This window comes from Pleuronectes platessa, chromosome 9 (genome assembly GCF_947347685.1).
Source record: "Pleuronectes platessa chromosome 9, fPlePla1.1, whole genome shotgun sequence".
NCBI classification, from domain to species: Eukaryota; Metazoa; Chordata; class Actinopteri; order Pleuronectiformes; family Pleuronectidae; genus Pleuronectes; species Pleuronectes platessa.
Window position 1 is genome coordinate 22,065,397 of NC_070634.1, and position 15,422 is coordinate 22,080,818.

The 15,422-nt window shown below is 44.5% G+C and overlaps 1 protein-coding gene across 1 annotated transcript in view; it reads left to right on the forward strand.

Moving 5' to 3' along the window:
• Positions 1-336: 336 nt before the first annotated feature.
• Positions 337-15,422, forward strand: part of anos1b (anosmin 1b) — a 43,407-nt gene continuing 28,321 nt past the window's right edge. Inside the window, exon 1 of the mRNA XM_053430792.1 lies at positions 337-538. Within this exon, the coding sequence (XP_053286767.1) occupies positions 337-538 (202 nt within the window). The remainder of the gene's footprint in view (positions 539-15,422) is intronic.

The window sequence follows — 15,422 nt, forward strand, 5'->3', positions numbered from 1 at the left end:
ATAAAGATGATGATGAAGATGAAAATGAAAATGAAGACGATGCTAATGATGAAAGTGATGATGATAAAGAAGATGATAATGAGGAAAGTGATGAAGAAGCTGATGATGAAGAGGACCAGAACAACAAGGACGAAGAGCTCTACAACTCGGCGTGGCCGCACGTGCACCGGCGGGGGGAGTGTCCGCGAGGAGGGCAGAGCCGCTGCTCGCGCTGCTGCAGCTCGCGCTCACTGGGATGTTTTCATAGAGTCGCTCGCGGGACGTTGACGAGCACGAGGAAGACGAGTCCGCCTCTCTCCTCTTCTTCTCTCACTTCTCGGTTCGCTCGCCGCCGTCATGTCAGCCCGTGTGGCCGCTGCGCTGCTGCTGTGCGCGGTGCTCGCGGTGAGTCGCGGCCGCAGGAGTTCCCCGGAGCTGGAGGACGTCCAGGAGAAGATCCACAGCGCGAGGTGCTCGTCCAGGTGTCTCACCCTGCACATGACCCAGCTCACCGCCGCCTTCAGGCACCTCCAGGTACTCAACCCTCACCCACCCACCGGTCAGCGGTCAGCAGGACCCCCACTGGGAACCAGACTCATTAGAAATCACCATCTTTAACAGAGACAGTCCCAGGAGAGAGTGCTGATGCTATTTGCTTCTTGGTTTGACATTAATTCACGTGGATTTAACATTTGATGTGACTCTCAAAGTTTCTGTCTGCGGTTTGAATAATCCACCTTTAAAGGTTCAGTGTGTAGAATGTAGTGACATCTAGTGGTGGAGTTGCAGGTTGCAGCTGGACACCCCTCACCTGTGGTAGCCTTGCGTTGTCAACAACTCAAAAGGTGTTTAGTTTGTCCATTCTGGGTTTCTGTAAACAACATGGACCCACTCCCGATGTAAATATAACATATTTAAATATAAAGCGGCAACCCCGATGTAAATAAGACAACAATTTGTGCGATTTAGTACAAATTAGTGAAAACATCACAAGGATTATTTTTATATTCAGTCTCTGCCAATAGATCCCTTTCACATTGGACCTTTAAACAGTGCTTTGTTTTACAGGCCATTTGCAATCACTGCCAAGATCTTTATCCATTTATTATATATAACGCAATTTTCCCCTCTGGCACTAAACAATACTCAATACAATTCTGTTTGATTAGACCAACTTATATATTTGCCTCCAGCTTCATCACCACATGATTATTGGAGGATTACACAAACAGAAGTGTGTGTGTGGGGGGGGTGAGGAGCACCTTGAATCAATCTATAGTCCCAACGAGTGAGTGCAACCGAGGGACCGGAGTGAGACTTTCTCACGGAGCACAAACAACAAGGATCGCACAACATCTGCGTTTGCACGTTCAGCCGCGCGAGCACAACTGGCTGAGCCTGCACTCAATTATGCACGTAAACACAGGCATTATCACCGAGATTAAAGTTAAACGGCCTCATTAAACTTTATTAAAACTGGAAAAAAGGATTTGCCATTTCCCTTTGTTGTGATTGGATTAAGAGCAACCACGCAGCAGACACACTCACACCTCCGCCCTTCGTGGTTGTGTCACTGTCCGATACTGCGCGGCCCGCTGGAGAAATACAGTACAACTCACTGTACATAGTTTTACAATCAGATATTGTAATAAACCTTACTAGTGGAAACAATGGCCACTCAATCAGTTCAGAGACGTTTGTTTTGCACGGTGGGAAACACAGCAGAGCACTTACTGCCCCCAAATTATTAATCGGGAAACTTTGTGATCTGGAGCTAAACGCTGTGTTGTTCTCCAATGTGGTTTTCATCAGGATGTTTTCCTCGGACAGCTGTTTTGATGTTGCACCCGCTGAAGTGGCCCTGGGTCAGCAGTGCTCGCGCTCACATGGGCCAAGTGCAGGCGGAGAAACGTTGGGTTAGCCGGTTTCTAATCGTTTGGCGAAAATGGCTCATCTCGCCGAAATCGCTGGCCCTGGCACCGCGGCCTTTGTAGTGAGGAATGTGAGATTAACGGGGACGTTAGGACGTTACCAAGTTCGAAAAAGCCACTTATTTTAACGGCTTCAACATGTGCACGCCGTGTAGTGGGTGGGAAAGTCATTAACCGCAGAGTTCAGCCCCAATGGCTCTGACGTGTGTAGATAAAAAGTGTGTGTCTTTGTGTGTGTGTGCGTGGGGTTTGCACATGTTCACGTATAAAACAAAAAAAAGGTTTTGGTCTGGTCCTCGTCCATCCAGGATCGACTCCTGTCACCTGTGTATTGGGTAATGAGGTCGGCCCCTGGATGACTCTCTTAACACTGAACTATGTGTGTGTGCGTCTGTGTGTGTGTGTGTGTGTGTGCAGGTGTGAGAAAGGGAACATTTGCTTTACACTTTATGAGTTGAGTGGACCGCAGTAGTCAGATGTTGAGCATCAAACGGCAGCGATGGGAATGAATACTTCGGACTGGGAGGTAGCAAACAGGCCGGACATGAATCTTCTGCTCAGGTTTCACATCGAGAAGTTAAAACGCTTCGTGATATGACTCCTGTGTAAACTCTCTGACACGCTGCTGGCATTAATTGTCTTCCCCGGTATGTTTGCACTCGCAGGCTTCTCTGGCTCTGATCTCCTCAAACAGACAAACTTACTGCACCTTCGGGGGAAATATCTCCAAATCCAGAAAGGAGGGAAAACAGTTCATCCCACTCTGGTGCATAGTACAGCTTATTATCCATCTCATGTTTACTCTTCCACTCTTTCCTCAGATCAACTTTTCAGTGGACCTTTGCTTTTTGTTTTGATAATTTCGCTTTGTCTCCATAAAATATAAATTTTACTTGTTTGCGAAGGTTTTTGAAGCCGTAGAAATTTTGAATAAAACAGAATAAAACGTATTTGCAGCAGAACTCCTCTGGAAAGGAATTCTCAGATTGGGTCAAACCGGGTCAAATCCTCACACTCTTGGGCGGCACGGTTACAGATAATTTAGGTTGGTTAACGTAAACAGAGTTTATTAAATTTGATTTGATGATTTGTTCATATAGGAAACCTATGGAACTGAAATTTCATGTGTCTGGGATCTTAATGACGGGAGATCAATGTTTGAACTTTTTGTGACTTTGACGGCTCCTATCTCCTTTAATCACAGATAAATAGTTCCTATATCACTTTAAAGGCTCAATCCCAGCTCCATGTTTCACTATACAGTATATTTATATTCTCAATATAGAAAATAACAGCATGATGAGGTTAAATCAGTTCAAGTTGAACTGATGATTTGAATTGGAATGACCTCTTTTACTCACTATAATAGTTAGATCTTATACTCACTTCAAAAAAGGTTGTGACTACTTAATACCTCCTTCAATTATTACTTATATTAGGGTTAAAGTGAATAATCAGTCAAAAAAAATAAGCAGTAGATTGATAAATATATAATATTAAAGAATTTAAGAAACGTCAATTCTAATTACTTACAAATATTCATAGCATAGAATTAATTAGACAATTTAAAGACATTATCTAAGGCTTTAGAAAATGGTGTCTATTTGATTATTATTGATTATTCAATTATGCACATTTAGGCACAATTCTAGCTGTGACATATATGAGGAAACACTGACTTCATCACTGATGACCGTGTGGATGACTCAGAAACACATTTTCGGACATGACGTAAAACTGTGTCGTACCAAAGTAAAAAACAATCCTCTAAACTTTTCGAGCAAACGAGGAATCAAGTTCCCGCACGGCCACATCCTGGAGGTACAGCATCCGAACCTATTATGGGACAGAAAGTGTAGAGGCAGCACGGAGTGATGGATGGGCGGGAGAGACTGTACGTTAGAGCAGTCACACGTTGGAAACAAAGAAAAATAACCTTTTTGATAACAGCTCCAGTAACTAGAACATCAGTGAATACAAATAAAGCTTTACTCATCCTGCTCTGCCAGCGCACTCAGACACAAACACACACATTACTTCCTCTGGCTTCATGTGGGTGAACCCTGTGTTTTTGGCCCTTTCTCTCTGTCTCTCTACCTCTCTCTCTCTCTCTCTCTCTCTCTTTGTGTGTGTGTGTGTGTGTGTGTGTATGTGGCTAGTGTGTAGCCACTAGAATGTGAGTCACCAGTTTTCTATTTACACCTCTCTTTCTGCTGCGTCTCTGGGTTTTCCACTACTTTCCCTTGTATGGTGTAATAGCATAATTATAGCTTGTTGAGTGTGTTTGTGTGTGTGTGTGTGTGTGTGTGTGTGTGTGTGTGTGTGTGTGCGCACATGAGCATATATATGTTGGTATGTTGTCATATGCCCAAATTCCTCTTTGTTGTAAACTCCTAAAAATACGGGAAAAACTCCCGGCTGGCCTGCAGAGCTGGATCTCTTAGCACGTACGTAGTAGATCAGATTAGACTGCGTGTCTTAAACACTCACAGGTCTGTGGTGCTGATGAGCGGATGGTTAGCGGTTCCAGCCGGGGCCGTGTGCCAGCGCGGGGCTGAATGAGCCGCCTGTGCATTTGTGTTTATGTGTGTGTGTGTGTCTATGTGTGTCTGTGTGTCTGTGTGTGCATGCATGTGTGTCCCAGCTGCTCTGCGGTAGGTAACTCTAATCAGCCAAAAGGTCGTTCAGCCAACTAGTCACGCTCTGAAAAAATGCCAGAGACAATGGTCAGGTCAGGTTGCACAGAGACAGATGGGGAGATGAAGGCAGGTAAGACAGACGTGGTCAGGCACAAAGACCGGCAAAGAGCTGCAGAGGACGGATCGGTGGGCAGGTGGACACACAGACAGGTGTGACGGACAAACATGAGGACAGACAAACTGATACGCTGGGTAAAAAAACCCGGGGTAAGCAGAGAGAAAGGCCGAGGGGCGGGTGATGGCAGGAGACAAAGGCCTGCTTGATTCACGTCAGAGATAAAGCCTCTGTCTCTCTCTGGAGCTCTGTGACCGCCCTGTCATCTGATCGGTGCAGCCGGGGCTGGATGGTGATAAAGCTGTGGCGGCGCAGGAGGAGGGATTCTCACCTGAAACCAGGACCAGAAATTCCAAGACAGTAAATCACAGCTCGGAGTGGAACGGGCATTGAGCGGCATGCCTTTACTCTGTCAGACAGAGAGCCTGTTCCACCACATCAAAAGCTGTGACGCCATATTACATCTGATACCACAGCAATTCAATCTGTTCTCCTTCTTCTCACTGCTGACTCTTTTCTTGCTAAGACTTAAAGGAGAAGTTTGACTTTGGAGCTGGAGTGGGAGACATCTGGAGAAGATGGACAATGCTGTCCAAATTAGGATTTAAATAGTGTGTAGGTAGACAAAAAAACAACAAAATAAAACTCACAACTTTTTGGCTGTGCGCATAATAAGCAAGTTTGGAGGAGGAAAGCAACGTGACACATTTAAGCCTTTGAGTTGAAATAGATCGGCAACGTTGTCCCTTAGGTCGACTTTTACAACAAATCAATGGAGGATCATATTTTACATCTGACATTTGAATCAATTGGAAATTAAAATAACTTTAATGACCAAACCAGCTGGAGATTCAACCCTGTGGCTGCTAAAATCAAATACAATGACACATCACTGATGGAGCAACTTGCAACATGCAGCTAACTCGAGTCACATCAAGCAGTGATTTTTCACTCATGTAATTTAAACAAGGAAAATTCAACAATTACAATGTTAAGTAAACCAGGAGCTGTCAGTCATCTTGGAAAGCATCATCTTCCATTCTTCCTCTTCTTAGATCTGAGTTTAAAAATCAATCCAGAGTATTTAATGCCTATTTTGCTCCAAAACGTTAACTGTGCTAAATGAGATAATTGGACTTGATTCAGCATTAGTTGAATTATTACTGTACAAAATTCCCTGTTTGTTACACTGCAGCTTTATCCTCATCATACAAAACCCAATGGTATCATTCTTCTCATCTTAAAATGGCAAAGAGGGACGGGGGGGGGGGGGTATTTTCTCCACTGATGGAGTTTCATCATCGTTGTTGTCGGTGGGGGGGGGGGGGGGGGGAACCGAAAGAGAAAAAGAAGAACAGCGACGTAACTGTCGTCGGATGAGACAAATTTCAGGACCGTTTAACAACCACTTTGTTGTGACGCTTGTTGTTTACAGGATGTGGAGCGCCACAAACACTAACGTTGACACACAAACGCACGGAAACACACACACACACGTAGAGTAATTAAGGGCTTGTGTCGGGAATGCTCGGACCTCAACATGGGCTTTTGTGGGAAGAACTTTATATTCCGTTAAGAAGAAGTTAGTCATGATAGGTTCACGACGCACAGTCACACGAACGACACACAAACACGTCAACACACAACACGCAACACGCCGTGGATGTCTTTGCTCCTGGTCATCTGGGTGTGATTAGCCGAGTTAATGCCTCGTGTTAAATAGACTTTCTACTGCGCCTCACCGCAAACACTGACCACAACACAGACACACACATAATATACACACACGCTCTCTCCTACTCTCTCTCTCCCCCCCCCCCCCCCACCCCCCTCTCTCTCTCTCTCTCTCTCTCACACACACTTTTTATCGCCGCATCTGGCAGAAGTGTGATTTATGTCTCTTTCTCTTTCAAATACTAAAGTGTGTGTGCAGCTGTGTGCGTGCGTGATGGCCGTGCACGTGTGTGTGTGTGTGTGTGTGTTTTCGTGCTGCTGCCTCCACTGATATCAGAATGTTATTCTTTTAACAGTGATTAGTTTGGACCCAGCAGCCATCAGAACCATGTGGAAGTCCTTTAGTGCAAGTGTTTCTTCCTCCGCGGGTCAGTTGCTTTCTGACGGGTCCCTGGTGTTTCAGCCGCAGACAAATTTCTCTCCTGGATCCGAGCACAAGAAGAAGAAGAAGAAAAAAAAAAGGGGTTTTAAACCTCAGCCATGTGGAAATCCATCATTAAAAAAAGAAATGAGATTCCTGCATGGTTCTGTCGTACAAGTCATTCATCATCAAGTGGGTTTAAGGAAAAAAAAAATCACTTTTGATATTTTTCATGTACGGCAAAGTCCCATTTAATAAAATAATAAAGATTCAACCCCGGCCGGACGACAGACAGCAGTCACAGGAATTTATTCCATCCTGTTTCACAACTGGTATCCAGCGCTCCCTGCCAGTCTCCTCCTCGCTCGTAAGAACTAGTATTTATTTCCAGCTTTCACCTTCTTTTTGTCTGTCTCCCTCTGCTCTTTTCAACTTCCTCCCTCCCTCCCGTTTTCCTCTCCCTCTCCCACATCCAACTTCTCTTCTCTTCTCTCAGACACCTTCTCCCAGTCCTCCCTTTCTTTGCCTGACTCTTTCAACATGTGCAGCTGTTTTGCCGCAGACGGCCTCGCTCGCAGACCCCGGGACCCGACCAAACCCCACTCTGACCACCGTTTAATAGCCACGCGGCACACAGACCCATCCAAACGGCCTTGATTGGCTCTGACAGCAAATATGTCCCCTGAAATTGACTTGGGATGATACGTACATCTGTGCAGTGCCTGTGTGTGTGTGTGTGCTGCAGAGGAGTGACAGGGAGCTGAGGGGGTGTTATGGTGAGGGCGACAGAAAAAGAAAAGAGAGCGTGAAAAAGATTAAGAGAGAGGATGAAGATGTGTGTGGGGGGGGGGGGGGGAGAGCAGCTTTATATCTCCTCTGTGAAAATCTGGACTTGTTTAACTGTCCTCGGTTGTGTGAGTGGAGCAGCCACAGTTTATCATCGCCATTGTTTTCAGGTCCTGTTCTGTCACTTTTACAGGAGCTGGCAGCGACGTGGAGAAGAGAGAGAGAGAGAGAGAGCCAGAGCTGGAGTGTATAGTAAAAAGAACAGGCAGAGAGAGAGAGAGAGAGTGACAGGGCGACTAACGCAAGCTCATCTGGACGAGCAGTAGCAGCAGCAGCATGAAGAGGAGGAGGAGGAGGAAGAGGGAATGTAAATTGTGTGTGCACTCACTTCCTCTTCCCCACTTTTATTTATCCCTTTCTCTCCTCCAGAAGAGGCAGATGGTGGTTGGATAAACATTTTAAAAAAAGACCCGCCCTGGTCGCAGGTCCAGAGGCAGCACAGAGCAGAGCGCTGCTGCCAATATTGTTATAATATTGTTGATTGGACGTCTTGGACACTTTGCACTTCACATACTGGATATAATTAGGGCCTGCCATTTAGATTTGATTATGATTAATGTGGATGTGATGAAGAAACAGAGCAATTTGGGTGTCATATCACTCACCAGGAGCAATATGAGTTCAGAAAATGATTTCGCATTAACGGCAGTACGTCTTTTAAAACCAGGAAAATACATCTGTAGCTATGTGAGGATGTTTTTATTGCCAAAATCAATGATAAGCTACGTATTCCATTCAGGTCGTGTCGTATTTTGGAACATTAACTGTGTTTGACATGACAGCTGACAGATCCTCCACAGATTTCTTCTGGATTTATATTTGAGGCAGTAAGGAAACAGTTCTCTAATCACCACAACCTCTACACACCAGAATACAATGCAACTGCATTAGTCTCCCACACAACTTATACAACATAGCCCAGGGCCTAAATGTCAAGATGTAGAATTTTGTTACAGACCTCAGAGTCATATGAGCAATAACATATCAAACCCTATGGAAAACACTAAGAAAAATACCTGGATAGCATCACAAACTGATGCTCAGAGTGTCCGAGGCTGGAGCTCACAGCACTTCTGCAAATTAATGTTCCTATTTGTTGACGATTAGTTAACGCTGTGATGCAATGTGTTTATGAATTGCTGGATCAACGTTGTGTTTTGTCTCATGCACAAAACATGTTTCCGACTTCAAGCTCACTTTATTCCAATGATCATCAGAGGCAGTTGTATATGGCACGAAAAGCTAAATGTAGATATAAACGATGCAGGTTTCAAAGCCTTCAAAACAAAGGTTTGTAAACACTTGATGGGGGGAAACGTATCATCAGGTATTTAGACTTCAATGATTGAACTTTTGATGAGAAACATTGATTCTCATCTCTGCAGTATTGACTCTATACAGAATGAAGCACTCAGAATGGAGACACAATCTACTAAGGTCACATAAGATGCATGTTTTAATACCTGTGAAACCTCCAATTGCACATATGAGTATGGAAGATGCTCGTGAAACCAAATATAGAAGGAGAATTAGCGTCTGTTTAGTATTTAAAGAACACATTAATAAAGTTATTCTCAACTGTGGCATCAAGCACAATCACTGTGAAGGTAGAGTGACTTGTTAAAGAAGTTTTAGTATTTGAGAAAGTAAACAACTTGATGAAGACCTGCATACAATCACATAGGTTTGGTCTCGTCTGTTTAAAAACAGGAGGAAAGAGAGGAAAGGTGAACAGGAAGGTGTTTCTCTTCCTCTCCTGTGATACCGTTCTTCTGTTTGTCCTCTCATCTGCTCCTCTTTCCATCCGTCACTCCCCACAGACTTGTTACCAAACTATTCATCAGGGGTTTAACCTCTACTTTAATCCCGTGCTGCTGCTCTCTTCCTCTCTGCTCTCTGTGTCTCTTCTCAGCATTATCCCTTTTAACCACTGACACAGATTACTGTTAAACCCAAAGTGTCCACACCATCAATACTAATTTAAATTTAAAGGCAAACTCACATGGGCAAGAAATACACTTTTATTCAGTCCAAGAATCATTTCTTTGACAAAATTGATCTTTGTCTGTATCGACTCAGATCTGGTGTGTCCACCATTTTTGTGATTTTTGGTCACACTCCTTCTGTCCCCTCTTTGAAACCCTAATCACTTCCACATCGCTTCCAGCAGCTGGAAAACCAAACCAAAAGCTGCAGGTGCACACATGGACAAGACTGAGAGTATGAGAGGAATGAGGCAGAAAAGATTTGTGGAGCTCTCGTCATACTGTATGTGTGGCAATGGGCAATTTGTGCAGAAAGCAGGCGTGACTGATGGTTTGTCGGTTTTTGGAATTTCACAAAAAGGACGGAGAAGCAGCCCTCCCTCCCTTTCCGACAGAACGGAGCTTTTGACTGTCTGAGCGGCAGTTCTCTCTAAAGCTGTTCTCCCCCTCACTTTTCCAGCTTCAGTAGAAAAACATGAGGAAGAGCTTGACTTTAAGTCACCGTCCTACGCCACAGAAAGGCTCAGCTGCAGGTATTTAACCTAAACCCAGTCAATTTGCATCTGTTTTGAATGTTAAGACTGAAAGAGACAATTCAGCGTCTTTTCCACCGTGAAAGCCCCTAACCCCTAATCTCTAACCTTTAACCACTGCACTGTTCCCCCGGCTCTAACCCTGTAACCTGCCCCATACCAGGAGCACAAAGGCAACTTAAAAGAGGAGAAGCCCTGAAAAGTGTGTGTCTGTGGAAAGAGATGAGCCTGGTTCAGGCTAAATACAGCTCACTCAGGAGAGGGTTTAGGAGTCGTTAAGAGGGCTTATCCCACGCACACACACACACACACACACACACACACACACACTAGAGACTCATATACTCCCCTAGCAGCACACACACATGACAACAGACCGATACACAAATGCACACCCACCAGTTTTCTAATAGTTGTTTTGATGTCGGATGATGGCATCAGGATTGTGCTGATGGTAACAAAGTGTTTCAGAGGGAGAAGCAGCTCTGTTGCCACACAACCACGGTAACTTTAAAAGTTCCCACTAGCTGTTTTAAGCTTGCTTTATTTAAACCATTAAAAATGATTCACAATGCCACAAAAAATGTATAAACAAACAGAAGGGGTGTCTCACAGGTAGGAGCTCAGGGAGCGTGACTCGACTCAAGTGAAGAGAAGCTCTGTTGGGAAACCAGCAGGGTTTGGGAAGAAATCCTTAAATTAGTTTATCAAGTAAAATTTGATTCAGAGTAAATTGAATATCAAACAACAAAAAAACTTGCTCAATGTTAATTTAGCTGTTGGACATAATGTACCTGTAGGAAATGTGGTCTCCTGGCTGTGTATAAAAACAGATCTAGACTTTACATCTGGAAAGTGAAGCCAAGGTTTCAGGTAAAAGTTCTGAATGTTCTGCAGGTCTCTACCTCATCTGTTAAATGTCAAGTATTGATCAGGAGTTTGAAAACTTGGAGAGACTCAAGGGTTTGGTTTTGGGTCCCTTCATCTGTATTTTTGTCATTGTGGTGACATGATGACGTCTCAATCTCTCACTCATGTTTACCGGTGGTCTTGACGCACAAAGCAATAGCTTTACACACACACAAACACACACACAACCACACAAACATGCATCCCTCCAAGTGACGTGATCTCTGTCTGGCTCTGCAGCCACAAACACAGTGTGTTCACCCACTTTTCACCCAGAGGATAATTATGTATATAGTAGAAAACCTGAGTGTGTGTCTGTCTGCGTGACAGGTTTCCTCTTGTTACGCTGTTTGGCCACTGACCTTTTATTTAACAATATTTGGCTTCCTGTCTCCTTGTAATTTACTTTCATCACCATAGACCGTTTGTAAAGATGGATGACACGTCGCCACTTCCTCCTGTTGTAAAAAATAAACGTCCCTTATACGAGCGCTGCCATCTTGAGCTTGTGTAATAGTGATGGAGCTGTGGTGTCGATGTCCCGCCGATACTCAACCAATCCCCAGTCAGCTTCAGCCGTCAATCAAGAAGTTTCTCTTTGCTTTTATAGCATAAGATAACTAATTAAATCCAAACTTACCAGATTCATGAACACTTGAACAAACATACTGGGGTCATGTACTGCTGCCAGCCACTAGGGGGCGATGCAAGGTGGTTTGGCTTCACTTCTGCGGAGCTGCCATGTCGTTTGTCTTTGTGGACATTTATATATTGTCTTTGTATAGTCATCACATGTTGAAGGCTTCAGAAACACTTGTTTGTTTTAATCCTTCTCGTCTTTGTCTTTTTCTAGAGTGACCAAGTTCTGGTTTGGTGTGAAAACAACAGACGCTGCTCTCAGGTAACACACGCACTTCACACACACACACACACACACACACACACACGCACACACATACACACATAATCTTTAAACGCACTGCACAGCTCCTGTAATTGGAAAGGTTGTGTTTTTAGTTAAAATAACGTCGTCAGCTGTCTCCCTGTTACCCGTCCTCCGTGGAGCAGAAATTAGCCTCTGTTTATTCACTTAACTCTGTGAGCCAGGAGGCTTCAGTGAATGTATATATGTGTGTGCGCCTAATCATTGTTTGATTCTCGAGGAGTTTCCATGCTGAATTTATTTATAGACACCAGTCGGTCCACTTTGCAGCAGCTCCAGCTTGTTCCAGCTCTCTGAGACATAGACAGTGGGCGGATAAAACAGAGACTGAGGCCTTGTTTAATCTACCGCAGATATTTCAGTTGAACGCCCCCCGCCCCATTTTTAAATAAATCGTTTCACAAAAAATCATGCTCAAACAAACATGCTGGGCCTGTAGGTGGCGATAGAGCCTTCATCCACAGAGAAACAACAAAAAGACGAACCTGGATTGATCTGTCCAAAAATCCAAGAGGATTCTCCCTACCCTGTCTAGTGCCCCTGAGCAAGGCACCTTACTCCCCCAACATCTGCTCCCGGGGCGCCGTACATGGTCGCTCACTGCTGTTAAATTTCCCTACCTGCATGAGTGTGCCTGTGCATGTCTGTGCATGTGTTTGGGACGAATAAATGCATCTTAATCTTAATCTTAATCAACCATCCGTCAATTAGCACTGACTAACGCTGTTGTTCAAGTGATATTGGGCGAGGCAGACGTCTGTGAATATCGGTGATGTGGTGCAGTAATGCTTAAATTAGCTATAAACCTGTAATTAGACCAGGTGTAGAGAAACCAGCCTGTAGTCGCCATTGTTGTTGTTTCTGGTGTGTGTTCATTACACAAATCAACAGTGGGCGAGGAAGCTGTGACTGTTAAATGACTTCAAATGGTGTTTGAATGTTGACGAGAGGCCCGGACGCAGAAATATCCACATTAGCATGAATCTGGGTCTTTTAATGCCAATGATCATCTATTGCTCAACAACGAGGTCTAACAGGTCAACACCCACATTCAGAATTCTTACGTATTCAAAGTTTTACCATATATCAGAAAACCAAATTAAAACCCCGAAGCACGTGAGATCAGAAATGCTCCTTTGGAACGAAAGAACACAAACAGTGTGTCCGCTGTGACCTTTCACTTACAGAATATTAATGACTTCTTGAAAGATCCTGTCTGGTTTTCTTATTGATGTGTTTTGTGAACTCTCCGTTCGGGTTCAGACCTTGTTGGAAAGCTTCGACCCGGCAGCTGCAGGAACACCTGCGTCATATTTTACCTTTCGCAAACATCTCCGAGCCTCGCAACCAATTCAGCTGACAGTCGGAGAAAGGACCAGGTTTAAACAGGCTGAGACGGGAGCTGTGTTTCTGCGTGTAGTTCAGGGGAGTGAGCATGTGTGTGTGTGTGTGTGTGTGTGTGTGTGTGTGTGTGTGTGTGTGTGTGTGTGTGCAATGGGGTTAGAAGAGGTTAATGTCAACAACAGCCAAGAGCGTACCCCCCCCCCCCCCCCCCTCGTTGCAGGGGATACCACACTGAGCGAAACATCAGACATAAACTCTCAGCTCAACCCAGCCGCCCTCAGCACCTCCAACATAAAACACACACACACACACACACACACACACACACGCACTCGCATTTGACCATACCCAAACTTATTCCTACCTTCTACCCTTTCATTCCTTGTTTTCTTTCCATCTCTCCCTGCCTCTGTTTCTATTGTTGACGTTCGGATTTCAACGAAGACACCGAGAGCACGAGAACGGAAAAATATTTTCTCGTTTAATACCATGTCTCAACTTTACTACCTTGGCTGCGCTTGTTGCAGCTGTACATGTGTGAATACCAGTGTGGCACTACACTGTAACCGAGGTCTCACAAACAGTCCCAGAAACCGGCCAGTGGGGGCTGACGCTGCGCAAACCACAGTTTTCCTCTCAGACGGGCCGACACTGCACAGACTCGCTCAGTGTCTCTTCTGGCTTGTTTGAATTGCAAAACCTATTAATTCTTACCTTTTTTAACGGTCTGTGTAAAGTGGATGCAGCCCAATTTGTTAAAGTCAACACGGCAGGCCAACAAAAACACATGACAGCAGAGGAGCACACGCAGCGGCCATATTTGCCAAGATTAATCAAAAATAATGAATTATGCAGCAGAGGCAGTCCAGCTCTGTTTAACGCTCCCAAGGTGAGTGTATTTGTTCACAGGAGGAGAGGGAGATGTTTAGGGTTCCGTTTTTTGTTTGTTATGCACCTTGGGGGCATTATACACTCTGCAAAGGCCTCTTTGTTATTTTTTCATGGGGTCACAAGAATGTTCAGGCTTCTATTCTATTCTATTGTCAGGGGCTGCAGAGTCTAAATGAGCCGGTTCTGGTCTGCAGAGGATTTCCTACTGTCAGTGTCATGACCAGCTTGTCTCACTCTCACTGTAGCGTTATCAAGGCCTTTGAGTGCCTCCACTTTCTTTAGCTCAACCACCTGCGTGAGTCCCGGAATATTTTGGCCCGAGAAGGATCCCCCCTGTCGGCTCTTTCATTGCAGGAATTGAAGGGGTGCTTTTATTTTGCCTGCATGTGAAGTAGCCTTCAAAATGTGACGACCTATTCTGGCTGCGGTGACTCAACCGGTGTTCAAAAACAGCCTCTGAGGGATGTGGCCGCTGAACTGGGACCCAACTATAGATACAGGTTATAGTGGAAGATAAACAGACTGTCAAATTTTAAATGTTGTCAAATAAACAGCAACCGGACAAGAGCTTGTGCCGTCTCTCATCTCATTGGCTGAATCCTTCACAGGCCGAATTGAAGACCGATAGCATCACAGCGGTGCAACTAGAATGTACCAATTCCAAGATTCCTTCAAAACACAGCTAACAAATTAGTCCTCCTATTCAACAGCAACAAAGGATCTGATTAGTGGATCCTTCTCAGGCCAACCTACGCCAGGATTCATTGAACACTGGTGATGAATCTAGTTGGCTGCCGATGGGCGGCCGAGCTGCAGTAACTACAGCAGCTCAAAAGTTGATAACGTCGCATGGAAAAGCCTGTGATGCAGATACTAAATCCTCCGTGGATCAAACCGTCTCATTTTGGTTAGTTTTTTGCTTTTATAGACACAAATAGTCCCTTGAAAGAAACAGCCTCTGAATTAAGATACAGCTTTTGTGTTTGATGTAAAACAAACTTAAACGGCCAAAATTCAGGTTCAAACTCACAAATTGAATCAAATTAAAGGATTAGCAGGCACGTTCACTAAATTGATGATGAAAGAACTACTAAACAGGTTGTTTTACATACATTTTTATCAATTTCACATAGGGCAGCTCGATCGAAATTTAATCGGGATTTCGATTATGGGGTCAAACGATCTCCAAACTACTATAATCGAGTTGAAACG